General features: G+C 46.8%; 2 protein-coding genes across 2 annotated transcripts; both read left to right on the top strand.

Annotated features, from left to right (window-relative positions):
• The first annotated feature begins 8,194 nt into the window (after positions 1 to 8,194).
• On the top strand, positions 8,195 to 10,401 carry LOC131281090 (spidroin-2-like). The gene has a single exon (XM_058310344.1). It carries the CDS (start codon positions 8,195 to 8,197, stop codon positions 10,136 to 10,138), a length of 1,944 nt encoding a protein of 647 aa, XP_058166327.1. The 3' UTR covers positions 10,139 to 10,401.
• Positions 10,402 to 12,163: 1,762 nt separating this feature from the next.
• Positions 12,164 to 17,526, top strand: LOC131281091 (eukaryotic peptide chain release factor GTP-binding subunit ERF3A). Its single transcript, XM_058310345.1, has 9 exons — positions 12,164 to 13,182; positions 15,197 to 15,388; positions 15,467 to 15,613; positions 15,693 to 16,041; positions 16,118 to 16,391; positions 16,507 to 16,593; positions 16,660 to 16,836; positions 16,917 to 17,085; positions 17,161 to 17,526. The coding sequence occupies exons 1-9, from the start codon at positions 12,801 to 12,803 to the stop codon at positions 17,202 to 17,204; spliced, it is 1,821 nt and encodes a 606-aa protein (XP_058166328.1). The 5' UTR covers positions 12,164 to 12,800; the 3' UTR covers positions 17,205 to 17,526.
• Positions 17,527 to 27,340: the final 9,814 nt, after the last annotated feature.

The raw sequence follows: 27,340 nt of genomic DNA, 5'->3' as shown, positions 1-27,340 counted from the left end.
CTCGGTCAACAGTATCGTGCCGTGGATGAGGAACCGAACGGAATTCCGTTCCCTTTCCTGGCGGAATCTTCCGAAAACGATGAATCTGTCATGCGGACAGGTGTCGGGGGTGATAAGAAACTGAAAGAATTCAAAATAGTGTTCCACCACCGTAATCTGAACGGAAACGGTATTCGACCGCATGTGAGTGTTTCAGGGATCATGTCTACCGTACTTATATCAATGTTTGGGATAAGGCTTGTGTCACAACTCATTGATTGCGTCTAGACAACTCTCGGATTTTCCTCCTCCACCACGCAATCTTCAACAGAAGGCGGCCATTACTCTTGTGCTTCACCGCCATCGTCATCACCTTATCAGCGTGCGGAAGGAAAACAAACAATAAATCCTTGCTGCTCTCAAGCACCCAGCGGGACGTACTCCGATTTTGCGCTGTGGCAGTAATTATCGATCAGTTGCACCGCCGCCACCGTGGAAGATGAAAAGTCGACGCGTTGGAATATGGTTGTTTGTGTTTTTGTTTGTGGTGATTGGCGGTGAGGTGATGTCGCTGCGAATTGCGACTCCCCCGGGATCACCTACTTCCGAAAGTCCGAAAGTGGCGGACACAAACGTCACCACCACCGGAGGAGAGCTGCTCGGTAAACCACCGAACGTGCCGGAGATCGATCCACTACGCTGGCTTGTTTCAAAAACAGGTTCAATCTTCAAAGGCTAAATAGTCAAGTGTGTAGTGCTCAATAAAATGTACATCCTCCGATCTGCAACGATGTATACAGTTCAATAAATTAGACAAAACCAACTTAAAAAATGTGTTATTTCGATTCGTACGAGCCAGAGAGCTGCTGGTTGTCTCCTTTGATTCATCAAGTAGGCACATGATCAAGTGCTCCTAAATGTAGGCAATACGGTTGCATTTCTCAGCCGGAAGGGGTGAAAAGAAATGGAAATGAAATTAAAAAAGGGGGTGGTGTTGAACACAATAGGGCTTTACGAAACAGGAATGTTAGAATCAACAATTAACGAAAGAAAATGTTTGAAAAACGAGTGAAAGTGCAACCGAATATTTCTTTAAATTGGAATTAAAATAACGTAGACCACAGAAAACACTTTGACGCTGGATAGTTGCATCCGACAAATTAAAAAAAAACTCTTGTAAGGGGATCGATTTAGGACGCAAACATTACAGCCGTCTTACACTTTCAAGAACGTCACTGGTGCTATTAATAATCCCTTCTAGCTGATAGTTATTACCCCCTGTGCACATCAAATTAAATAATCTCACTCCCCCGGACTCTGCTACCGATTGTTAACTCCGTTTGATACAGTTTGCCCTCATCAATTTCCACGACTCCCTCTCTACGCGGTTACAAGGCTCATCGATACCGACAAGCTACTTCAGGAAGGAACAACTATTGCGCAGAGATGGGATTGTTAATGGTGCAAGATCAATTCCGAACAACTACTCGCGAGACCCCCTTTTCCCTCCTGGGACCAAGGCCAGACGTGATTGGTTTTGAAGGTAGCTTTAGAACAACGGCAGGCTTACAATACGGATAATTTTCCAGCGTTAAATGACAATTTCGAAAGCATCGCGCTGGAAAATGATAATGGATAAATTACGTTAACAAGGTGTGTGGAAGGAACCGTTCCATGGGTGGATGGCGTCGATGATGGAATAGGTGTGGAAATAATGGGATGAATCAGTAGCAGATTGATGGATGAGTACGAGAAACAGCGACGTATTTGTCATACGTCATGAAAGTTAGTTTATCGGAATATCAAGGTGACCATCATTTCTTAAGTTCGTCAAATAGCTTGTACATTACTGACTAATAAATTAGCGTCATAATAAATCATGCAAGCACGTACGTGAAACGTACAATACGAGTGGCTAAATCAACACTGTAAGCTGTTGCATATACAATTGCAGCAAAACTCAGTCTTTATGATAAGCTTGCAAAAATAATTTACCTTACGTTACACATACATATTCTTCGAGCCGTTATTATTCGTCTTTGTTCATTTCTGACACCACACTTTCCCATTCGCTCCGAAGGACCTCTTTTTGTCCGGCAAAGCCAAGGGTCCAAAACACCACCTGGATACGTCTCCGTCTCGCTTACTCCCTCCGAGGGTTGCCAAAAATACCACCGAATAAAAACCACAGCTAAAAAGAGTGCAAAGAAAGCTACTTAAAGGACCACACGGCGGGACCCGTTTGTGTATGCGAAAGAAAACCTGAAAACGTTACGAGGAAATAACGAAAAAAAAGGATGTTGTCAGGCGTTCCTTCCCTTTCCCTTTCGCTTCCTTACAGCGTAATGGCGTAAGACCGACGGAATGCCTTATAATTTCCCGCGGGTTTCGAAGTGGGAATGTGTTCGTACAATTACCGTCCCCCGGTAGCCGCCATCGTCGTCGGTAACCGTTGGTGGTGGTGCGCCACGGATATCAAAACCCAACACAGAGTGTGGCTCTTGCTCGATACCGAGCTTGGCCGGGTCTGGTCAGTTATCGTTTAGCCGTTGAAGGTGCTGAAAGCAGCGCGCCAGTTAGCACAGTTGGTGTTCAAGTGGACCAGCGGATTTGGAGCGGTAAATAAGATAACAACTAAACCAGGAGAGAGATAGGTCACCATTAATCCATTCGAAAACATCACAAATCCAGGCAGTGGTTATCTTTATCCTTGTGCCGATGTTACCTTTTTTTTTTTTTCTTTTTCAAAATTACCCCGGAGATTCGCGATAACCTTTGCCAAAACCATTTCAAAACTTCAACATCGAATGGCATCTTCTTACTTTTCAAACACATGATCACACTCGTCGCCTATCAGTTCCACAACTCGTGCCAGATGCAAATTTTGTACCCACGTCACATTCGCGTACATTTGTGTACTTTTTTCTCATCGCCAAAGGTTCTCATTATCGCCTGCACTTTTGAGGAAGATCGCTGACGAACAGTCGGTAGAAAAACGAACCGTCGACACTCGTGGTACATGTGAATCATGGCCGCCACTGTATATAGCTTCTTCTGTTTGTACATTACGGGGGTGTTATTTTCATGAGTCTCTTATTTCCCCCCCTTTTTCCCATTCGTCTACTCACAACCAGAATAGATAACACAGTTTACCCTTCAGTCCGATACGGTACCGTCGTCAGTAGCGGAGGATCGTTCACCGGATAAACAGCGGACCGCCGAGAACCGGACAAGTTTGTGCACCACAGCATCCCCGCTGGCCGTTGAGGTCGTGTGACCCAAAGAGTTCTCTTCAGCCTCGAGATAGCGAGTTCGCGCGCGTGTGTGAGTGTGTGTATCTGGGAAGAAGAGTACATTAACACGTTAGAAAATTGCGCGGTGCACAAAAGCCTCCCCAGTGTAGGCCAACAACATCGCAAGTGGCCGGGGGTTTTTGTTGTTTATTTTTCTCCCAGGCTTGGCGATCACGGGATTGTATGTAAATTTCACCGACGATCGATAAGTGTTGAGCCTCTCGTAAATATCGAAGAAGCGTGTGCTTTACCGCAAGCTCGCCCTCGATCGGGGAAGTCTCGAGTTGGAGGATCGTCGAACCGCGAGCCTATTATTAGTTCCCTGGCGGACGTTGTAGCCTACATTCCTCGTGCTACCTCGCGATAGTGTGTTCAGTGAGTAGTGTAAAGGAGGTTGTAAAGCCACCACCGTCCGGACACAGCTGTTCGACGATCGGGTTCGATCAAGCAGGGTGGAATTAACAGCACAACGCAAAATGTTGCCCGAAGGTGGACGCGGTGTGCGCGGTGGGTGGGGGAAAACGCTTTCGCCCAAAAACAAGCAACTGCTTGCTGTTTGCTTCTGTGTACTGCTCTGCCTACCGAACGTGGCCGAGGGGCGGAAGGTGGCGCTATCACGTGTTACGAAGCCAACGTCACACCGAGGTTACGCGAATGCGGACATTGCTAAGCTGAGCTATTCGCCGAGCCACTCGGCACCGGCCCCGGCCAAACCACCGGCACCCGTTTACTCCTCGGCCTCTGCTGGGCATCCGCCTCCGGCTCCGCCAGCCCCTCAGTACACCGGAGGAGGCCAACCGTCGTACGGATGGGCTCCACATGCGGCCCCCGCTGGTGGTAACTACGGCGGAGCAGCGGTAGCGGGAGCCGCCGGAACAGGAATCGTCGCTGGCAATGTGTACCGCTCGCATGGCCACAATGCAACGGGAGGAGGCTTCGGTGGTGGTTTGGCTCACTCGCCTCCCGGTGCGTATCCTTCCTATCCGGCGCAACCGGCCCAAGGCTTCCCGGGTGCCCCTGTGCAGCACCCTGGAGGTGGTTTCCCGGCCCCCGGATACCAACCACAGCCCGGAGGATACATTCCCCAACAACAGCCTGGTTATCCTCATCAGCCATCGTACGTACCGCAATCCGTTCCGGGTGGACACTACCAGGGTCAGCCGGGTCAAACCGTCGTCCATCACTACGAGCAGCCCTCGAGCGGTGGAAGCGGTATCGGTACGGTGCTGGGAGCGGGTGCGGCAGGTTTAGCGGCCGGAATCGGTGGTGCTGCCATCTACGATGCCCTCAAGCCGAAGGACTCCAAGGAGGAACCCGCTGCGACGACGCCGGCTACAACAACCACCGTTGCCGGAGCGGCTCCAGCGGCTGCAGAAACTCCTGCCCCTGCACCACCAGCAAACCCGAACGGAGAAGCCCCACTTGCCCCTCTTCCGGCGGCGGTGCCCAATCCCAACGGTGAGGCACCACTTGCTCCGATTCCTTCGGAACCTGCCACCAGCACTAGCAGCGATACGCCTGTAGCTTCGACGGACACCCCACTGGCAACGACCCCACCTCCCGCCGAAGGAACTTCCTCCACTCTGGGCGCTACCTCGTCTTCGGAGAACCCGCTCGGTATGGCACCCTTAGCCCCGATGCCGGATGCGTCCTCCTCTTCTTCGATAGCACCACCCTCGGACAGCTCGGATGTTGAGGTACGTCACTCGGCTCTCAACGTGCAGCCGAACCTTTCCGCCTCGATGGGCAACGCTGCCGTGGAACCGGCAAGCGGAAAGGCCATCGAATCCGCCCGTATCTCGAGCGCCATTTCGCTGGCAGCCCTGCTACCGCTCATCGTAAGGTATCTCCGGTTTTAGAGGAGAATCGTCTGCTAGACGGCTGTGTAAATACATGTCACAGGGGTAATCGGGAACACTACAAAAAAAAAATATCAAAACACCCGAACGAATGGTTTCTATTCGACTGGCTGGCCATGATCGACCAGCAGAGATCGAGTAGCGTGTATCGCGATCTGCTAGATTGTTTTTATCAAACTGAAATTTTAAAATACTACCACCTCGGGATTTACCGTCGTCTCGGAAAGCTCGGGAAGACATATGTTGTGTGCCACTACTTTTTGTAGTTCACCAGGAGCGTTCTTGTTCCGTTTAAGTATTTTTGTTGATGTAAATGTTATTGTAAATGTTACGTGAAAGTGCACAAAAGTTACGCACCACAACCACACAAAAGCGAAAACGATTGTATAACTATTTGATTTAATAAATATGATTACCAAAGTTCAAATGTATCCTCATTTTGTACAAAACATAACATTTTACCAGCTATCTCACATGTAACTGAGTTGAAATTGTTTCTTGCATTTCACAAGGTATCGAACATACATGGGGAATGTTTTCCCCACAAGATCGGCATGAGGAATTCATTAATTGTTTTTTCGTTGTTACCTCCTCTGTGCCTGTATCCGGACATATTTTCAGTTCATAATGTTGTGCGCATTTTTCCCCCCGTTTCCCAGCGCAAACTGACATGTACTGACCAGTTGAGGATAAATCAATTTAGCGAAAGACCAATTTCCCGATGGATTGTGAGGTAGGCCCTAGATGACGTTATCCGCCGGCCATTTGTTTGTTGCACAATCCACCACCTCCCTCCGGCCAATAAAGCGATTCCGTTGTCCGTCGGCGGGGCCCATCCGTTCAATGGAAATGTTGATTCACATGGCTATGATAATGAGCTCATACAACACCGGCCGTCATGTGATCAAACAAGCGTCTCGGTTTAATGCACCAGTCCAACAAACAGTCGTGAAAGCTTCATAAAGGATTCATACTGTTAGTTCTACATTTTTTAGTCCGATATTTGCAACAGTCATGTAATGGTATCACGTAAAATACTCATTTCCACCAACGATTGCAAACACCCGGTCTGCCAACGGCTCTCGATAGGATCTTTTCGGCAAGGCATTTTCTAAGGTAGGCAACTAATTACTTTTTTTCTCCAGGATCGATAATAATTGATAGCAAATCAGTTGATTTGTTGTGGAGATAAACACGTTATGGAAACCATTCGCAGGTTCGCAAACGCGTAACAAAGAATGCAAGATATGCCTGTGTATGTAACACGTGCTTATATACGCCACGAGACGTCGCGAACGACTGTGGCGGAAAGCAATAGCGCCAAACCCCCTTTTTCTTGTACCTTCCACCGCACGTGTTAAGGAAAACGCCTCCAACAACACGCGAGAAACGGATTAAGAAGCCAGAGCTAAGTATATCAAGACTTCTGGAGCTTTCCCAGAAAATACAATTTTACTACCCCTTCTGATAGACGTTGGAAAAGGTTGCGTGAACTAGAATAATTTCCGATTCGCGATAGGGCAGCCCTTAAAAGCGGGTCTAGGATTTAGGATAACCTACTACCAACGGGAAATTACGGCGAGGGTTCAGTCAACCGCTTGGCGGCACGATCGATTTCGATTTCATCAGTGACGTCACTGACGAAATGAAACGCGAAGCGCCCGTTGCAAAGTGTTGTGAAATAGAATTGTTCTAAGCTGCTCAACTCACTGACGGTCAAACCACATTCGTCAAAAAAGCGATAGTGTGGCGTGGTGAGTTCAATGCTAGTTGGATGGCATTGGGATCTGTACATTTCACGCCGTATGTATTGATTTGTTCCGAGCGCAACCAGCAGTTCGTGGAGCGCAAAAGAGCCCTGACGCTTTGAAACCCTGAACACGTAGTTGCAAGAGTTTCAAATGTAACAAGGTGCATATGGAAATAAAGTATTATTCAAGGAACATACAGGTTGTACACAAAATATGGTACATTTCCTGGAGTTTACGAAACAAACTATTCATCAAAATGACTTACTGTTATGAAAGTTACAATAACGAATATATAACTACACTTATGTCCTACGACATTTGACTAAATCCTATCGGTGAATTGCATCAACCAGTTGAATAGTAATCTGAATCATAGCTTTTTTCTACTTACCATACTACACAACTATGACGTCATGGTTATGCACGATCATCGATCACAACTCGATCGTGGATCGCCCAAGCTGTGGTAGATACTCTCGTAAGCTTCCAACGCACTACCGGTACATTGACCAATATTACGGTCCTCGACACAGAAATCCTTCGACTTCCATGTTTGGTACAAGTTCCGCGAAGCACGTATCGTAACCATCAACTCTGTCTTCCGAGAATTCTGCCCTTGAATTTCCGCGCCTCCCATTCCGAATGAAAACATACATTCCGACACACAAACAAACACCCTCGACATGCTACTAATGTTCGACCAAGGCTACAAAGCCAGGATAGGATGTGCATCGCTTCCTTGACGTTTGGATTGCAGCTCTGACAGTTGGTAAATATTTGGAAAAATTGATTTTATTTCGATTCTCAAACAATGAAAATGTAAAGCCTACACTCTAATCAATATGAATTTATCTATAAATTTTACAGTTTTAAAGTAGAATCGAAAGTGGTGATTTTCGGCCTTGTTTGGGCTATGTTACTTACATAAATAATAATTTAAAATGAACGCACCTGCACATTTCACCAGCTTTGGTCGCGCATCGATTGCTTGATTACATATTTTGTTCGCGAAGGCAGGCGAACGTTTTCGCGACCGAGCTGAATCATTCGCATACGCAGTATTCGTTCGAAGTGGACGCGTTAGTTTGGACGGCAAAAATCGTCCAGTGAAGTAGTGGAGAACCAATTAGGACAAATAAAGCAAATTAAAGCAGCCCGCACATAAGGGGTGCCAGCTGAGAAAGTGTAGGGGAAAACTTTTTCGATTTTATAAAGTGGAATTAGCTGGTCGAAGAGATAAACATCACTGATATAGCTGGTGGTTTCTTGCACTTTTCTCACGAAGGCCAACTGGTCTTGGTCTTTGGTAAAGATGCAAAACGTACGGGTGAAAGAGAAAGTGCGAAAACGCTCGTTGGCGATGCAAAGTTACGAAAATAGGCGGCTCAAAGTGTTGGCTCTCTGCTTGATGCTGTCCGTTTCGACCTTGCTGCCGACGACCGATGCGCTGAAACTCAGTAAGAATCGCAGTAAATCGTCCTCCTCCTCATCTTCGTCGGGCCGTGTTTCAAAGCCGAGCTCGTCCTCGTCGTCCTCATCTAGCTACAGCAACCCGGGTTCGCTCAGCTACGGCAGCTCGTACCAGCAAAAACCCAAACCATCCGCTCCCGTCGCCAGCCCCGGTACGTCGAACCAAGCCAATATAGGATGGAATGTGAATAGCCAGGCGAAACCAGCTGGCGCCGTTCAATCGGCGGGTAATAAACCACCGTACCCGGTCCAACAGAGTGTTCCCGTTCAGTCAAGTGCTCCGAAAGCACCCCCGTACCCCGTACAGTCAAGTGCTGCGAAACCACCCCCGTACCCCGTACAGTCCAGTGCGGCGAAACCACCGTATCCGGTACAAGCGACCCACAACACGCACCAAACTCACTCGGCCCCGGGTGCTCCGCCACCATACTCGCACGGACCACCACCACCTTATTCCGCCGCAAATAATCCGAATGTGAACTCGCGTTTCGAACCACCCCCGGTCTACACTGCAGGAAGCCAGTCTGGTTTCAGACCTGGGCAGCCTGGTTTTGGTCAACCGGGAGCATACGGACAACCGGGTGGTTTCGCACAACCGGGTGGTTTCGCACAACCGGGTGGTTTTGGACAACCTGGTGGATTTGCGCAACCGGGAGGCTACGGACATGGGGGAGGATTCGGACAACCGATGGGTGGAGGCTATCATCCTCCGGCAGGTGGATTTGCCGCTTCGCATGGCTCTTTCCAGGGTGGCGGTGTTGCCCCTCCAGTGAACTATGCTCCGGCCCCGTCTTTCCCGATCGCTGCTATCCCCGCGGGCGCCTATAAGCCACAATCATCCGGAATCGGTGTCGGTGGTATTGCGGCTGGTATCGGAACGGGTTTGTTGGCGGGAGCCGCAGGATCGGCTATTTATAATGCTCTTCGACCGGACGATCGCAGCCAGTACCGTGAACGAGTGACCATCATTAACAATAATCCCGTGGCTGCAGCTCCTGTCGAAGGAGCCGCTGCAGCAGCGCCAGCGGCAGCCCCTGCTGCAGCTCCAGCAGCTGCACCGGCCGCTCCAGGAGTAGCATCAGCTCCAGCTCCAGCTCCAGCTCCGGTCGCCCCAGTAGCGGGAGCACCTCCAGTAGTCCCTGGACCCGATGGACAGGCATCCGTACCACTCGCACCAATGCCAGGTGCTACCGATCCTGGCTCGAATGGCCAATCGGCATCGCCACCAGGAGTCCCGGATGCTCCGGTGATTTTGAATCAAAACGCCACCACCGAACAACAGGCAGCGACGAACGAGACGGAAGTCAAAACTCCTCTGGCAGAATTTCCACAAACTCCCCTCGAAACGACCACGGTCGATCCGAATGCGAAGCAATACATCCCACCTCCGGGCCAGTACTATCCAGCTACCGGACAGTACGTTCCACCAGGTGAATACGATCCGGCCACGGGTATCTTCACCCCAGGACGCTACATCCCCGATACGAACATCTTCCAATCTGGCCAGTACGATCCACTGACGCAGTGGTTCTCGCCCGGAAAGTATGAAGCGAATGGAACATTTACTCCGGACCCGAACCATCCGCCACTCTCCCTGGCTCCGAACCCAGAACCCGGAGCGGCCCCACCTGCTCAACCGGAGACTGTAACGCCTGCCGTCGCATCACAGTTGAAAACCAATGGTCAGGCAGCGAGTGACGCCGCTTTGAACACGGTGTCTCTATTCACGTCCCTCGTTGCGTTCCTCGTATCAGCTGGGGGCTTCCGGTTGATCATTCGCTTTTAACTGACTAACCAGTGTGGCGCTTATCGCTTCAAACCGCTGTCATTTATTGCATGCGAAAAATTAACACTCACACGTCACACAAATTTCTAGTCCTTAAGATCCAATTCTAAGGAGAGAGCAAGAATTTCAGAAAAAATCACATGAAGACGATAAGAGTCTCATTTGTGAGCTTTTAAAGGTCAAGAGATCTATCACGGAACCCCAGTAAAACTTGTTTTCGAGACAGAATCGCAAAAGCAGATGAGAGAAGAGCGGGAGGAACACATTTTCTAATAAAACTGGTTCCATCTATTGAAGAAGATCAAGATAATAACACACCAACTACTAGCTCGCGATGCTACTGTTATTGAAGGATGCTTCTGTCGGGGCATTTGCATAAATCACTTTATACCTACAGCTAAAAAGATTGTAATCTATAAATTTTATGCAATTCCACTCCGATAGCCGCTAAACCATGACATAATGTTGATCCATTTCACAATTTTCATCCCTAGAATGCAGTTTGTCAAACGTCACATTACTTTGTTAATTGAAGTTGAATCTTACTCAAGATACGGATCTTCGGTACGAGCAAATTAATTTGCTTAGCATTTAAAGATATCTCATAACCGTACCAGGTGGATAGCAGCATGTTTTTGAAACTCTCATTCAGTATCAAACATTTTTGCTACAAATTATGATCCATAGAAACTCACACGTTCGTATAAATAGAAATTTAAGGTTACTTGTGGCAAATTTTTAGAAGAATTTTTGCTAAAAACAAACAGTCAACACTATTTACCAGATCGAAGGGAACTAATTTTACCTGCTTCTCCAGGAATGTTGTGTCTTAGCATAGAACATGAACCAATAATGAACGATTCACCACGTAGAGTGTAAGAAGCGTAGCGATCGTGTCTATGAACAATTTATAATACGCCCTCTCTCTTGAACTTGATCTACTCTGTCGCCAAAATGTTGGAATTTTGTACGTTTATTCGTATGTTTTGGAATAGCTATTATCTGAACAAACCAAGCCAATATTTTTCCTATTGGATAAAACATGTATTATGTTGAACAGTCTTTGGGAGAAGATTCGAAATTATTTTACTTACATCACATTTACATTAAACTTTTTGGGAAAACTGTTGTTTAAAAATTCATGTAAGGCCGGTATTACGGGAACTATATTGACAGGACTTATACATGCTTGAAAAGCAGATAAGAAATGGGTTTGTGATTTGTAATGTGCGATTAGCTTCGATATTGGTTTTATCAGCAGCACGATTATTTCACATGTGTCGAACAATGCAAAATACAAATAAAACTTGAATTGGATACTGGGCGTTTTAATACAATGGCGCTAAAGTTGAATAAAGAAAAAAAGGGTTCATATCAACAGTGTAAGTATATATCAAAGTTCAAAAGAGATTAAAGTATTATTCAATGTTTGCGGCGAAAAGAGAACATATTAAATTTTAATTTATTATGTAAATGTCTTTGTTGAAGTCGTTTGGAACAGGACTTTTCATATAACGGCTATTTTGAAATTAACAGCGTTTAATTACCCAGACATCCGTTGCGATTCAGCAGTGCGTACAACATCTCCGAACCGTGAACCGAGCAGTGTAAACGAATTGTATTCGAGTTTTTTGTTGACAGCTAAAATACGAGAGAGTCAAGGTGGTTCAACAGATGAAGTTCTCAGAGAGGTTAGCCTAATACATCATCGTGACAGCCATAGTGAAATGGACTTTGAGGATTGCTCTGAGTTTTGCCTCAGGTTTTCGCATGCCAGTTGTTATTATTTTTGTTATTGAGCTGTTTCGTTAGTCAGTAGAAAGCAACGTGGAACGTTCTGTGGGCAGCCTATCCAAATTAACAGTGGGAACATGATAATTTTATCAATGAGAAGCTCATCCCGATTGTCAAAGTCCACTCCAATATTGCTGTCAGGCGGGAGCTTTGAGCTCACCTCTCTCAGGTCTCACCTTGAACGAAACGAAAAACTCAGTCGTGGCCATCTTTTGCGAATGTGGAAAAGACCAGTGTGACAGCGGAGCGCGTGTGGTAGCAGCGAATTTGCTTCCTGATTTTTCAGCACCTCAGGAAAGCGAACACTGGCGTGTGAGCAGCGAACGGAATTCGTGCACTTTTCCAACGGTTTCGTTCTCTAGTTTTTCCACTTATTTTTCGTTTCGCTCCGGCCACGGCGGCATTCCATCGTGCGTACCACCAGCACGCGAAACGTCGGCGGTGGGTTGGTGTGGTGTGTAGTGTGCGAACGTGTCTTTCCGGCCCGCTGAGATCTATCTCTCACCGTCCCGCTATCACGGTTTCCGTTCCGCCGGTCTGAGGTCCCGTTTTTTGCTCGGTTCCGCCGTGTTTGCGCCGTGAATTCTCGTGCGTATGCTCCGCCCCTCCACCTTCCGGTGAAGTGTTGCGTGAAACTCGTGTAGTGCTTTCCTTGCCCCTTGCAGGCAGTGCGGGAGAGAAAAGTCGTTGGTGCGGAGGGTTTATCTAAGCACCACCGAGCAGCAAGAAGAAAATAAGGTGTGCGTAGCTCGTTTCGTGATCGCAATCACTTTCCGCCAGCCCCAGTCGTTTTTAGAAAAGTAGAAAGTGAGCGTTGACTCGCAGAGAAGTCGAGCACAGGCAGCATAGCGAAAAGAAAGCGAGGAAAATGGCACAGGAAACCGATGGCAACGAGGTTAGCACCAAGTTCAGTACGCTGAACGTGAACGCGGTGGAGTTTGTTCCCAGTTTCTGCACATCGTCCACGAGCGCACCGGCATCGACGGCAGTGCCAGCGACGGCGGCAGCAGCAACAACGAGCGGTGGCGGTTCCCCAACGACGGCCAACCCTGCCGCTCCCACGGTAGTGCCCACGTCGGCCACGTCGAGTGCCGGCAGCAGCAGTGGCGGAGGTGGCGGACTCGGTGGTGGCGGCGGCGGTGCAACCACTCCGACGTCCACTGCTGCCACGCCAACACCGCCGTCCTCGTCCGCCCCAACGCCCATGGAGAGGGACGACGATGTGGTCATCAAAACGCCAGAAAACAATGGTAAAATTGTGTTCGCTGAAAGTGTCGTGAAAGGAAGGGAAAGGCAAAAGGGTCCCTGCATCTCAGGAAGTGGTGTGGTGCGGAGCTTCATTGATGAAAAATCCCTTTTAAAGAGCTCTAGATCGCGGTGTTCCATCTTTGCGTATGGTAACCAGGAGTTTTACTACACCATTCTCTCGCGCTCTCTTTGTCCGTTTGGACATGTGGCTTTTAAGTTCTCTCTTTCATTATCCTTCCCTTTTCAGTGCTCTTGCTTTCCCACTCTCTTGCTCGCCCAAAAGAGCATGCAAGTGACAGCAGAGAGTGCATGATGTGTCAAAATGCTGTTTCATCCGCCGGATCGCGGAATCCCCCGCCGTCCTTCCTCGCTTCCATCGCTGCCACATCCGCCTGTCCACAGTGGGATCGTTTCGCGCGTTACCGGTTTACGCTAGCGCAATTTTACCCTCCTCCGTGTGTACTGCTGCGTGGCCGTATATCATAATCACCGGTGGGCCCAGCACTCTGCGGCACAAACTCTACATGCCCGAAGCATTCCGTGACCTCTTTGAATTGTCCTTCTTTTTTATGAATGGGCAGAGTGCTCTCGCGGGGTTTACTTGGCCCCGAAACGCACACGGCGGCCTCCACTTGTAGTTTGAATTCAAGTGGGCGGTGGCACGACTTCACTCCCGTTTCTACCAAGTGGCCCCTGAGCGGAAGAATGAATCATATCTTATGCTTGTTGAACAGAACAAAACTCCCCGCGTGACTTTCGTAGAAAGCAGGAAAGTTTCGTTTAAGCTCTCCAATTTCGGTACAATTGATTTGTAACCAGCTCGCTTAATTGCCTTGCGTATGAATAATTTAGTGGAACAGATGCAGCACCACTGCTAAGCATGCCAGGACTGTACAAAAGTACCGCATGCTTCGAAGGACTATAGCCACACCAAACACAACGATAAAATTCTCCGCTCGTGCACTTGCTAGACGCACGTTCTTTTTTCCTTTTGACACCAATAGAAGTCACTAGGAGTGAAAAAAGAGAGTTGGACGGGAAGAGAGTGGTAGAGAACTTTTTCATTGTAATTCGTTCGTCCACCGACACGGTGGTATCAGTATCGTAGATAAGAGGGTCCGTTTGTTATCATTGTGCCCAAAGCAATAGAAGTCCAATAGTGCTCAGTAGACGACGATGGCAACGACGGCTACTACGATGAGATCATCATCCGGATTATCGAAGGATTGGTTGGAGTTTGACAGGCGTATGAAAATCCTTGTGTGGTTTTAACTGAATGCAACTTTACAAGTTGTATTTGGCATACTTAACTGCCAGTATGCCACACTGTAGTAGCGCGAGATTCCTTTGTGCATGGCTTATCTACCATCTCCCCGTGTGTGTCTGCTCCGTCCCTCGGAACGCATCTTTTCAGCCATACAAATACATCTCCAGAACAACTCCAGCGGATCTAGTTCACGCGAATATCCTGTGGGAAACGTTTTATTGAATTTTAGTGCATCGGTGCATTGGGGAAGGTGGTGCAGTGTGATTGATTAGAAATCGATACCATATGTTCCCGTTCCTGCTGCTCCTTGTATTTTGCTTAGGAAAAGTATCTTAGTGTTTCTCATTTTTCTTGTGTGACCTCATTTTAGCCCGAGACCAGCATGATTCGATCCAAAACACGATATTTTTTTTTGGTTAGTTCAGTTCGTGCAAAATAAATTAAACGTTCCCAGAGGCGCCCAGAGACTAACGCAATGCAGCAAAGCTGGTTGAAGCAAATTAATGTTAGTTTTCGCCGCAGGTGGACTCGCTAGACGCCTGTGGCGATGGAATAAATTTCCTCCAATGATCATCTACGTAAATAACAAGGAAATTTATCTCTTCCACCCCATGTTGAGTCTAGAATAGGATAAAGTGGGTGGTAGCTATGACGTCTTTTATCAAAATCATATCAGTGGAATCGTCTGTCTGGTCGGATGTGCTACTGTTTACGTTACGCTCTCTTCATCTCTTCTCTTTCAACAACAGAAAGCGAACCACTCGACAGCTGGGACGCAGAGGAGGACTCAATCCTGACGCCCGAAGATGAGGAAATGGAATTGGACGACGGCGAGGGCGACGGTGATGCCGCGCTGAAACTGGCGAAAAAGAAGCCCCCGAAGTTGGAGGAAAGTCGAAGCAAAAAGGAACACGTGAACGTTGTTTTCATCGGACACGTCGGTAAGTTCGACGGCGTGTGAAGGTCGTCCGGTGACGGTTTAATGCTATTTCCTTTCCCTCTGTCCCCGACTTGTGTAGATGCCGGTAAATCAACGATCGGTGGACAAATCATGTCGCTCACCGGAATGGTAGACAAACGAACGCTCGAGAAGTACGAACGGGAGGCGCGTGAAAAATCGCGAGAAAGTTGGTACTTATCATGGGCGCTCGATACAAATCAGGAGGGTAAGTTTTGGCGAATCGAATCGAAGTCCCCGTAAGTCGTTTGTTTGGTTGTAAACGCATATCTTCTCTTTACGCACAGAACGTGACAAGGGAAAAACGGTGGAAGTTGGTCGTGCCTATTTTGAGACTGAGAAGAAGCATTTCACCATCCTCGATGCGCCGGGACACAAGAGTTTCGTGCCGAACATGATCGGCGGTGCGGCGCAGGCCGATCTAGCGGTGCTGGTGATTTCCGCCCGAAAGGGTGAGTTCGAAACCGGCTTCGATCGAGGCGGGCAGACGCGGGAGCATGCGATGCTGGCCAAAACCGCCGGCGTCAAGCATCTCGTCGTGCTGGTTAACAAAATGGACGACCCAACGGTCAACTGGGACGTGGCGCGTTACAACGAATGCAAAGACAAAATATTACCATACCTCAAGAAACTAGGGTAGGGGGCAAAAGACAACCCACTCGTTCTGCTTTACGCTGACTAACACGCCAACCGTTTTGCTATACATCTATAGATTTAACCCGCTGAAGGATCTTACGTTCATGCCGGTGTCCGGAATTACTGGGCAGGGGCTACGGGAACCGATCGATGCATCAACCTGCCCGTGGTACCAGGGTCCGGCCTTTATTCCGTTCATCGACGAGCTGCCGTCACTCAACCGTAAAACCGACGGTCCGTTCATAATGCCAATTGTGGACAAATACAAGGACATGGGCACGGTGCTAATGGGAAAAGTGGAATCCGGTGTGGCAAAGAAGGGCACCTGTTTGCTAGTGATGCCTAATAGAGTAAGTATGCATTGATAATGTAACTTCTTTTAAAGTCATGTAAAGCTACGATTCTTAGGGTAATTGATGTCTTTAAACTTCCGCACTAAAATAATTGGTTTTCCCTTCTTTCCAGACTCAAGTGGCCGTTGATCAGCTGTGGTCCGACGATGAGGAAGTGACATCCGTGGGGCCAGGCGAAAACGTTAAAATCAAAGTGAAGGTATGTTTCATCTTCGTAGGATTTACTTTCTATACAACTTTCTCTACTTTTCTTATAATCCATCAGGGCATAGAGGAGGAGGACGTATCGCCCGGTTTCGTCCTGTGCGACGCTTCCAATCCGATCAAAACGGGCAAGATATTCGATGCGCAGGTCGTGATCCTAGAACACAAGTCAATCATTTGTGCGGGATACTCGGCGGTAATGCATATACACTGTGCTGCGGAAGAAATTACTGTTAAGGTACGGTTGACACGGATTTTTTGCGATTTGACTTAGGTATCTAACACTATTTTCTTCTTCTTTTTCCGTTCCCTTCGCAGGCTCTTATTTGTTTAGTTGATAAGAAAACGGGAGACAAATCGAAGACAAGGCCACGCTTCGTGAAGCAGGATCAGGTCGCCATTATGAGAATTGAATGCTCCGGATTGATATGCTTAGAGCAGTTTAAACTCTTCCCTCAGATGGGCCGCTTTACGCTTCGAGACGAGAGTAAGTTTTACTACAAATTTTCATGGTTTATTTTTGGACGTGTTGTGTCACATGTTTCGTTCTTCGTTTTGACAGATAAAACCATCGCCATCGGAAAAGTCCTTAAGGTTGTGGAATAAACTGGGCCACGGTTAACATAGAGACAATTCCTGTCATTGGCAACGGAACACGATGTCCTTGGACCGGCCAACACAATAAAAAAAAACATACAACAAACAAATCAAACACGCAGCCACAAGGAGCAACGCAGTTTATCGAAGTACTTTTCAAGACGTCCTCTCAAGACAAACAAAAATACCACCACGCCGTTCCCCGTCGTTGTGTAGCGCACTGTTGATGAACATAATGAAGCAACAAGCACTTCCAACTGGTTCCGGTTCCAGCTCTATCTATTCACCGTCGTTACTTTCTCCTACCCTTCTCCTTGGCTCTGTGTGTGTGTGTCTGTGTGTGTGCCTGCTTGAGCGGCACAACGAGCAGTTCCCGTGCGAAAGTTGTAGCAAACGACTAAAAGAGGTAGCTCAAAACCCGCGCAAAACCCGAAACACAATATGCAGGCTGCTCCGAATCTTCCGCTCGCCTAGGATACATCATCGAGTAAAGTGTGAAGCGCATGCTTCACCCTCTGTCCAAATGCAACTAGCTTACGCGAACCCTTATGAAGCACCATTTTATAATGGCGAAGAGTGTACAGGCGTTTTTTACACCCAACCCACGATCCTTTCAACATTTAGAGGGGGGGGAGGGAAAGTTCGACAAACGGGACAGTAGCAGGTAGGCAAGCAGCAGAAGCTTTTGCTGAAGCAAGGGGTGTATGCAGCTTGAAAAGAATTGAAAAAAATATGTAACAAAACCACAACGCATCAATCGCCTTTTACTGCGACACAAAAATAGAAACGGTACTCGGTAGAAAGTAATAAGTGGAATTTCACACACACACAGAAACGATAGAATGGCTGAAACCATAAGCGAAGGGCGTACACAAACCACAGGTTTAACAAAAAAAAAAACGATCGCGAACGCGACACGGACTGAATGATTAATGAAACAACAAAACACTACTAGCATAAAGAAAAAAAAATGTGTAAAGTGCGAAGCCAGCTCAGCGTAAACATGGCGAATGTTGTTGGCCAGCTAAACGTAAGAGTAATAAGCTAATGCGAACGCGAAGTGGGGAATAATTCGCCGCATGCAAACGAATTCACGCCCAACATCTAATACGCATCAGGAACAATAATATTAAAAGAAAGAACATGGTAATATATTTGTATAGGAATGAAAGTGTTGCATTGCCGGTTGATATCCTTTCAACAAACCACACGCAAACATGGGGAGATCCAGGAGAGGAGGGAGCGTGTTTGAGCGGTAATAAACGTTGCTCGGGTGGTCAACGGAAGTCGGGCAAATCTGGGTTCCTGGAACACGGGACAAAGCAGCTAACCAAGGAAAAAGATTGTCGTGTGATAAACGAAGAGAAAAATCGGAACGGACGATTGCGGGACGACATCATGTGGGAACGGCATAACCAATACAAACAGCAGGTAGCGAAGTGAAAAATGCCCCATTAATATTGTAAGCAGAGAACTTTTAAAGTCATCAGCCTGTTAAAATAGACCGTTTTCTTGGTTAATATTTTGTTCTTCATTGTGAAATTGTAAAACGACACGCGAAGCGTAGCGACGCATGCAAAGCAGAAGAGAGAGATTAAGGCAAAACAAGATTAAGGGAAAAACAAACAATTGCACGGCGCTATTACCGGTCCCGGTGCAACACGATGCCGCCAAAAACGCACTAAAACAAACACTCTGAACGCATAGGAGGAACACATCGATTTGAGCAGAGACACTAAAAAACCTGACCCGTATATTGTTACTTAGAATATGTTTTGCTGGAAATTGCCGCGGAAACCAATATGCTTTTTTCTGTTTTCCCTTTTGGATGATTGATTGATGTTTGCGAACGAGATTTTTCATTTATAATCTTTGTTCTTTACGCTTTAAGCTATTTGGGAGCGTGAAGGAAGAGTGTTGTTAATAGAGTAGGAACACTTCGGCCGGAGGAAACCGACGACCAACGGTGTTTAACGACAGCTAAGACGGTATATCTTTTTTTTTTAATTCTGTCGCCTTTCTGAACCTATTTACACGTCAACATTCGGTTCTTTCATTGACGCGCGTGTGATTTCGTGCAGTCAACATAAATCAGTTTGCTGTTATAGAAGGTAATCGAAGAAAAATATTAGGGAGACAGAAAGAGCAAGAATGGTAGGACAAAAAACTAAAGCTTAGTGGGGGGAGAGGAGGAAACAAAACGAAACAAACAAAAAACAACATAAGAGAGCTCGCAAGCAAACAGCATAAAATCTACACTACATTTAATCAAAAGTACGTTAAAGAGAAATGGTAAAGAACCTGATAAGCTTAACCATAATTGACTATTGCATATACTTTCAACTTTTTTGTGCCCCCTTTTTTCTCTTTTTGTGTTTTTTTTGTCGAAAAGTGAAAATAGCATTGAGCAAGTGGGGGGGTAATGTGGGGAACGAGGGAAACAGAAATGAGAAAACAGATACAATGAATCAAGAAAAATAAAGAGGTCTCTTTTGAAAACGGAACCAGCGTCCACGCAAGATGAAGATGATGACAAATTTGTTTATTTTAAAATATGTATATATTAACTTCTTGTTTGAATTTTATTTCTGTTTTTGTTATCCCTTAACGTAGTTTTTTTTAACATGAAAAACCACTTAAACCTTCTTTATGTTATTGATTGATGCTCTTATGCGATTAAGTAATGTAGCCTCCTAGCCTGCCTTAAATTGAATTTCCAACAGTCTCGCCGTTCTACAATAATCATTCTCCCCAACTAGAAACCATTTCATGCATATGGGGACCATTTAATTATGCTGGTCCCGCGAGCGTGCACCCGCGCGCCACGTGTGTAGCCTGCATATGTATGGACGGGCCCTTATTAACGGATCGATCGATCGATAATTGTCACACGCTGTGGTTCTACAGTTAGGCTCGAAGCCGTTTCTAAATATACATACATATATGCATGCTACAGAACAAGTTTTTCTCTCTTCTGTCGTTCCAGAAAATAATTACACACCTTATAATCACGGCCGGACATTCGATTTGTGTCCGATACGGTGGACTTAATGGCTTTCCGTGGCCGGCAGCAGAAGATATAGCATAGTATTTCGGTGGGCACACAAAGGTAGCTTTCGGCCTCGAGCTCCCCACCCGAGTCAAACGGACGCAGGATGTGGGCAGGTGGCAAGAACTTTTCCTTCGCTTCGTTCTTCGATCCTCTTCGGTGGCCTCGATCCACGAGACACGCAGACAGGCACGACAGGAGAAGGCGCTTTCGCCCCGTTGTAGGAATCATCCGGTCCTTGGTTACCAGTGTGAGTGCGCGGACAAACCCGCGAGTCCGGTTCTACATGAAGACATGAAGTACGTCGGAATCATACAATGGTTTACATTCTTCGCCCAGCGATCTCGCCCCTTCCCTCTCCCCAGGGGAGTTCTGGTTCACCGTCAAACGGCACGAACCAAAACAAAACATTCATCCCATTCTTCCCGCGCCACACGCACGGGCCAAGGGGTGAGGACAGCAGGGTAAACATCCGGTGGGTCGGAACGGGAGACACGCGCACTCGCTCGCACGCCGCGTTGTAATGAGTCGAGAATCGGCGAAAAGCGCGAGTACGAGTCAGTTACTGTTTGCTCGTCGAGCCAGAACGTTGGCGTGTTTCCAGCGGAGACGTTCAAGAACAACAACCTCCCCGGTCCGAGGGAGAATCACCATCCGGTCCGCGTTTCGAGGATCCGAAGCCGTGCTGTGACTCGAGCTTTGGAAGTGTTTCCTTTGTTACATACCATCTTTCTTTCTTATGCTGTGCTACCTTGTTGCTACCATTGTGGGACAGTGAAACCCCGACGTGGTGTCGTGAGAAACTCTGGAAAAAGAAACGCAACGCCAGCTGATCAAGAAGACATTCCGTCTGGAGAAGGACGACGTGATTCTACGCACGATCAGATTACCTAGCGAGTGGCGTCGTGGGAGTCGACCGTCGTTTGCAACGCCATCTCGCGTGGCCATCGTTTCGAGGTATGTCATGCCATTTTAGTACCCAACTCCACACGTTTGTAGTGGATGTGGCCCTTTTACATCGACATGGTTAGGGCGAATCGCAAACTTATGTACTGTTGATCAAGCGCGGTGTAAACTCTTACTGATAAGGATTATCACTACCCGTGGCCTCGATGGAAACCTCGTTCCTGATGAAGATAGTTCAATGCGCAGTGATTTGCAGTGGACGATTTATCAATTTAAACACTACATTGAAGAGACAATTGTAGGAATCTACGTTGGGGATTACATTATACTTTCTAAACGATTATGAAACATATTTAAATTATTTAATAAAAACTGGTTCCGGCTCATATGCACACGCTCCAGGAGGACGCCAACAAGCGTTCCATAAAGTCGGATAGTACCACACAGGGACAGCAACTCTTCACCGTAGACAATCCACCTCTGACGTCCGTGTAGTCCTTGAGATTGAATATTTATAGTTTCACATAGAATTGCTTGTAATGCCGTCTGTGTTCTCCAAGCACAGGCTCCATTTGCGGGTTCCCTTCTCGAGGTGACATCGCGATAGTGAAGGTTTGTTCTAGAGATCTCTAAATGAGACAAACTAAGTATGCTGCCTCGGCGGCGCAAGTGCTCTGGAAAGTTTCTCGTGGACAATCGTAAACAACGTGCTTGCGTAGTTCGTTGTTCTGCATTCCAGAAGGGAAATTATCCGCAAGTTTGTTATTTTGTACAGTTGGCGTCAATTGCTACCGGCCATAAAATGAAGTGCAAATTGGGCAGCGTTTCTAAGGTCAATATAAAAATTCCAGGTTTTTGGTATACGTTGAGAATTTCTCGAATCTTGGGTTAGTTTTGCTTTATGGGCTTAAGAATTATTTAACAACACCCTTATTGTCCACTGTGCTAATTATTTTTATTAGCTCCATGAGCACACTTGTAGCAAACTATTGCTTAAGCTTACATCGCCACTCGATGCTCTAACTCATCCGTTAACAACCTTGAGGCGGCTCAGAATAAAAACGTGTCAAACAGGTGCTTCGTCTGGGTTAAGAGTAAAAAAAGGAAACCCTTAGCTAAGCAGCACTCAATGCGATAACAATTTGAACGACATTAAACGGCTAGTCCGTAGGTCAGATTTGCGCAAGTCACCACGCTTGATGGAGTCCGAATAAACGTAAAGTTATCACAACCATTCCTTTTTGCTTTCGATTCAGAGTCACGAACAACCAGGCTTCCGGGAAGCTTGAAGTTAAATGCCTCCTTTGTTAGCAGTTATTTTTTGCAGCAAACAAAAGTTAGTGAATGGTAGGAAACATAGACATTTATTCTGCTTTAAATATCTCGTTAAGAAAATGTTTGTTATGTTTTTTATTTCCATTCACTCCCTGTGATAAAGGTATTATATTCTATTCGTCTATTTTAAAACGATGATGCCCTATCACCTTACTCAAACATTTCAGTCATCCTCGACACGGACTCTCCCCAAGCAAACACTTGGCACTTCATGAAGTGACCCAATTTATGAGCTCGATACGACAGTGAACGTTGGCCGTTGCCACCTAACGTCAATAAATAACAGCTGTTTAGCTTGGCTGTTAGCATTATTATGGACAGGCGGACACACCTTTCAATCAAACCGTTTTTCGCCGTTTCCCCCGGGCGGATTAGGATGATTAAGAACCACCGATAACCAATATTGGTCCCCGCTTCGGGCTAATAAACCGCAGAAAACAATTCCACGGCACTTGACGATCGGTTCTCGAGAGGGGAAAAGTCGCGACTCGATCGATCCGCAACACAAAGGTTCTCCCTTTAATTCCAATGCTAAGAGGGGGCGTTTAAGTTGCGATCTTTCGTGCTCGATCGCTGTAGGGCTTCGATCGCGTCTGTCTTGGCGAGCTTGCAAAGGTTAGGTAAAGCTATTAACCTCTGTAGCACGGGATAGGTAGAGATTGTTGACCCTACAGCGTGGCGCGGACTTATAAACTTCGCTGATTCTTGGTGTTTCGGAATGCCTTCGTACGATGCTGTTGCAATCATTTGAGGGAATATGTAGAACACCACGGTCGGTCGAAAAATTGAAACGTGACTCAGCTTCCGATGATGGAATGTTAGCACCCAACCCTCAGCGGACGGCGTACTCTGTAGCTTATGATTAACAATATATCTTCCCACGAGGTGACTCATTATTGCCGCGAAATAGCGTTGGTACGTTTTTTACTCTTATTTTCACACGCGCCCTACGGAAGAAGTTGTCATACAGCAGATCTCCATTGTTGCTACAGTCAAGATGAGATCGCCATTTTTCAATCACCTTCTCCATGCGCATTCCATTCCCTTTTCAGTGACAGAGGTCCGCGGTGGCCTGAGTGGAGGAACTGACCTAGCCGATCCAAGTTTAAGGTCAGCCTCTGTAGTTGATATGTGTGTTTTCGACCTGGGAGATGTTCACTTACAGTTGATTAACTCGTTGGTCTGTCACTTTGTGGAGTTCCTCTGTTGTTATGTTCGTAGAGTCACGAGAGTTCTTTAGACGCATTTTCTAGAAAGAACTGAACGCGAAGGACAACTCTTTTGGTTTACCTCAATTAATTTCGTTCAAAACTAGCTTCTTTTTCACAATTCATTTCCAATTTTAATTGCTTACACCCTATCGACTACAACTCTTATCAGCACTACACGGAGTTTACAACAGCTTATACGTGGTTATCAATTTTTTCAACCAGTATCCCGAGTCCTGGAACTTGTAGCTAAACGTGTTTCGAGAGTGCCGTTACCGAATGGAACTCGAGACACGCTTGCCCGTAGAAGGGCAGTATTGTGGTTACTTTTGTGAGGTTTCTTTTTGCTTCTTCCTGTCTGATGCTGTAGGCAGTTGTTCGCTCGCATCTCGCACTTCCAGGATCGAGAGGAATGTCGGCGCGTGCGGGTTGGCATGGCCTTGGGGCACGAGCAAGAGCCTCTTCCGTGCCTGTCGAGCAAAAGCCAGTCCGGAAAGGTGAACGCCTTCCGAGTGATATATTTTGCGACGAGAGATCCGCCTTGATCGAGGATCTGCTCTGGGAAGAGTCCAAAACCTGTTTGGTATTCTACCATGAGTTGTACAAGCCGGCTACACACAGGTGTGCGTGACTCAAAGGGCTAGATTGCGCCAGGTGTGTTGGCCAGGATGGGACTACGAATCTAGTTCATATGTTGCGTCGGAATCAGTAAATGTGTTGGTCTCTCGATGGTTGGTTCCTTTTTCCGTAGTCTTCTCTAGAAGTAGTGTAATTCTTGACCATGAATGCCCCAACGGTTTGTGCTCGACCAATCGGATCTGGCCCTGGGGTTTCCAATTTGAAGCTCGTGCCGATCTCCTCAAATCCGGTAAGTAATAGAACCGAGCTTTGGCATTCCAGCAAGTTAATGGGCGCAAGTGTCATCACTTTCCTTCCCCTGGTCCGAGAAATAACCACGTCCGTAACGATCGATCGTTAGGAGGCGCGTGGCCGTAAACAGTTTGTAATGTCCGCTACATCCTCACTCACGGTGTTTGGGCCCTTCTCCTGCCCTTCGAATGAAATGGCATGACTTATCGACACGCGAGCCATCGAAAATTGAGGAGTATCAATTGATCGTCGATGAGGCGAACCCGTACTTTCAAATGCATTTAGTTTTCCTACCGGATAAGTACAGACTGAACCTGTTGAAAGCATGCAACCACTCGGCATGGAGTGATGGGTGGTTGTTAAATACGTCTATCTCCGGTAGGAAGGAAATTCAAGGTGTAGATTTCGTCTATAGTGATTGTGGGGGTTCGCATTTCGCAACTCTTTTAAAGATGAACCAAGTGATAAGAAATGAGAAGCACCAAGCGTGAACCGATTTGAGATTTTTTCCAACCCTCCTTTCCGGTGAGGAAAACCTTGAAATAGGCTGCAACTACCGGTTTGGAAGACGATTTGTGGAACCCTACGTGCAGTTTTACAGTTGCATCTTGCCGTTCCCGTTAGTTTGCAGTTTGCCAGAGGTACGGAGGGCTCACCCGTTTGCCGGTTTCGCATGGGCTCTGGCCTCGTTTTCGATCAGGTTTTTCGCCTCCGAGAGGGTTTGCCGTACCGAAAACTCGATGACTGGTGTGTGGGTGACAATACGGTTCGAAATTATAGTGCTTCGGTCAGCATACCCACAACACACGACCGTCAAGAGGGCCATTATGCGTCTAGTCATGCCGGGGGTTGCCTCGCGTATTTCAATTACCATACGCGACACGTAGGGCTATGCAGGCTCGTTTGTAGGCTGTGTTGGTTGAGGTCACCGCGGCGAGGGGTTTGGTAACTTCCAATCGATGCGATGGAAAAACACAAATGCCCCGTTTACTGGGAGCTTAATGCAATTCGTTTTCGTATTCCATTCGTAGCTATCGTTTGGAGGTTCGAAAAGCCCACATAAATTAGGTCAAACCTTAGGTCGCTACTTATCGCGTTATCGGCAACAAACGATGGTGCAAGGATCGACGCATTCCACCCGGCGCAGATGAACTCCGTTCGTTAGTTCGTCGTGCATCGGGCAACTATGTTTCAATCCGAACCAGCCGGACCACCTTGGTGTGCCAGGATGTCACTGTTGGAGTTTTCAAGTTCAGCATCATATATCGAGAGACCCTCGGGGTTGTTTACACACCTTACCTTCCGTCCGACGACGCTGTCGCGTTAGAAACGGCGCCTTAAGCGGTGCATTAAACCAGTTTCGAAGTGGAATGGAAGATGGAATACGTTGAAACGATCGCAGCCGTGGTCAGAGGTCAGTGGGCTCGGATTAGTCACAAATCTTACCGGCGTTAATATGTCGACGGTGCTGGTACGTGCAACTGCCTTCCTCTCGGCGGGTCACAAGCAATTTGCGATGCATTATTACTCGTTAAACGATGCATTCTTGGCAACGATGGGATTGATTAGTTGATTGGTTAATACTAGTTGTTCATTTAAAGTTTTTTTGTACGTTCGTTTGTGCATCTAAATTATCGATTAGATTTGGACCTGCTGCGAACACCTCGTGCTTCTTTATCGAATTAACAGGCTTAATCATTTTGTTATAAACACTTCAGAAATGCGTTGGTTGACTCAAGAAAAATAGAACGTAATTCAAATATGACCATAGTGTTGATGACGAAGCGAGGAAAGCATGTAAACATCCGTTTATCAGCAGCTGTAAAGAAAGAACATCGTAATATTTGTATATCGGTAGCAAGCAGCAGAGAAATTGGGGAGGGGAGGCGGGGGGTTCTCGGGTTCTCCAGTGGATTTTTGAATTGATTGCCACATTTTGATTTTCTTAATCATTATGCAAAGTTTGGTCGCTGTGAGTACCCCCGGTTGTCCTTGAGGTTTTTTTCAATGAAATGAATCTTCCTGTATCGGCGAAAACGTGAGATGGCCGAGTGAAATTGAAGGCCAACCTCGTTCTGGGTGCCCCTCAACTTTAAGAACGGACGAAATTGTTTGAAAAAATCAACAACCTTCGTTCAGAATTGGAATTTTCTCCAGGAGGGAGGGTGCACCTACCCAATTCCCGGTACTTTTCCCCTCTCGTAGAATCGCGTAGCGAGGGTGTTTTTGTTTACTTCCAATTCTCCAAAATAACACGCATCGCGATCACCACGAATGATGATCACATTCGATGACAATGAAGTCGACCGTGGAAGCATGATGCTATTGCGTTATGTTGTTGTGTGGTACGCGTGGTTGATTTGCATTTCCTTCGGTACGCGTGACACCGAGAGGGACGTTTGTTTATTGGTCGTAACTTCTGTTTTGCTATCCGATTCACGTTGTTCTGACGGTACCGCTTTGCCTTCAGTGGAAACATAATTTTCCTTGAGGGTTATATACCTTTTTGCAAGGCGGGCATTTTGAATGAGAAAAGACAAATTCGACAGATTTTGTTTACGTTATGACTATTTATATTAAACGTTACTTTGGGAAATTTATTATTGGAAGCTTGGAGTATATTTTGGACTCTCCTTACTCTAGGACCGCTGTCATTGAGCCACTGTTTATCCCCTGCTTCTTGAGGCATCAGTTTAATGCTTCTAATCAAACAGTCAAGGAGCATCCAATTGAGGGTCAATTGGATAATTTTTCAAATTTAATCATCCAAAATCTAC

Source organism: Anopheles ziemanni, chromosome 2 (assembly GCF_943734765.1).
Source record: "Anopheles ziemanni chromosome 2, idAnoZiCoDA_A2_x.2, whole genome shotgun sequence".
Classification (NCBI taxonomy): domain Eukaryota; kingdom Metazoa; phylum Arthropoda; class Insecta; order Diptera; family Culicidae; genus Anopheles; species Anopheles ziemanni.
This window is presented reverse-complemented; position numbering and strand designations above follow the sequence as displayed.

What these genes read in the sequence shown, in the direction of transcription:
- LOC131281090 (XM_058310344.1), top strand. Translation starts at nt 8,195, where the DNA reads ATGCAAAACGTACGGGTGAAAGAGAAAGTGCGAAAACGCTCGTTGGCG.
- LOC131281091 (XM_058310345.1), top strand. Translation starts at nt 12,801, where the DNA reads ATGGCACAGGAAACCGATGGCAACGAGGTTAGCACCAAGTTCAGTACG. An exon ending in GCTCGATACAAATCAGGAGG is followed by an intron (nt 15,614 to 15,692) that starts GTAAGTTTTGGC and finishes CTTTACGCACAG; the next exon opens with AACGTGACAAGGGAAAAACG. An exon ending in CGGAAGAAATTACTGTTAAG is followed by an intron (nt 16,837 to 16,916) that starts GTACGGTTGACA and finishes TTCCCTTCGCAG; the next exon opens with GCTCTTATTTGTTTAGTTGA.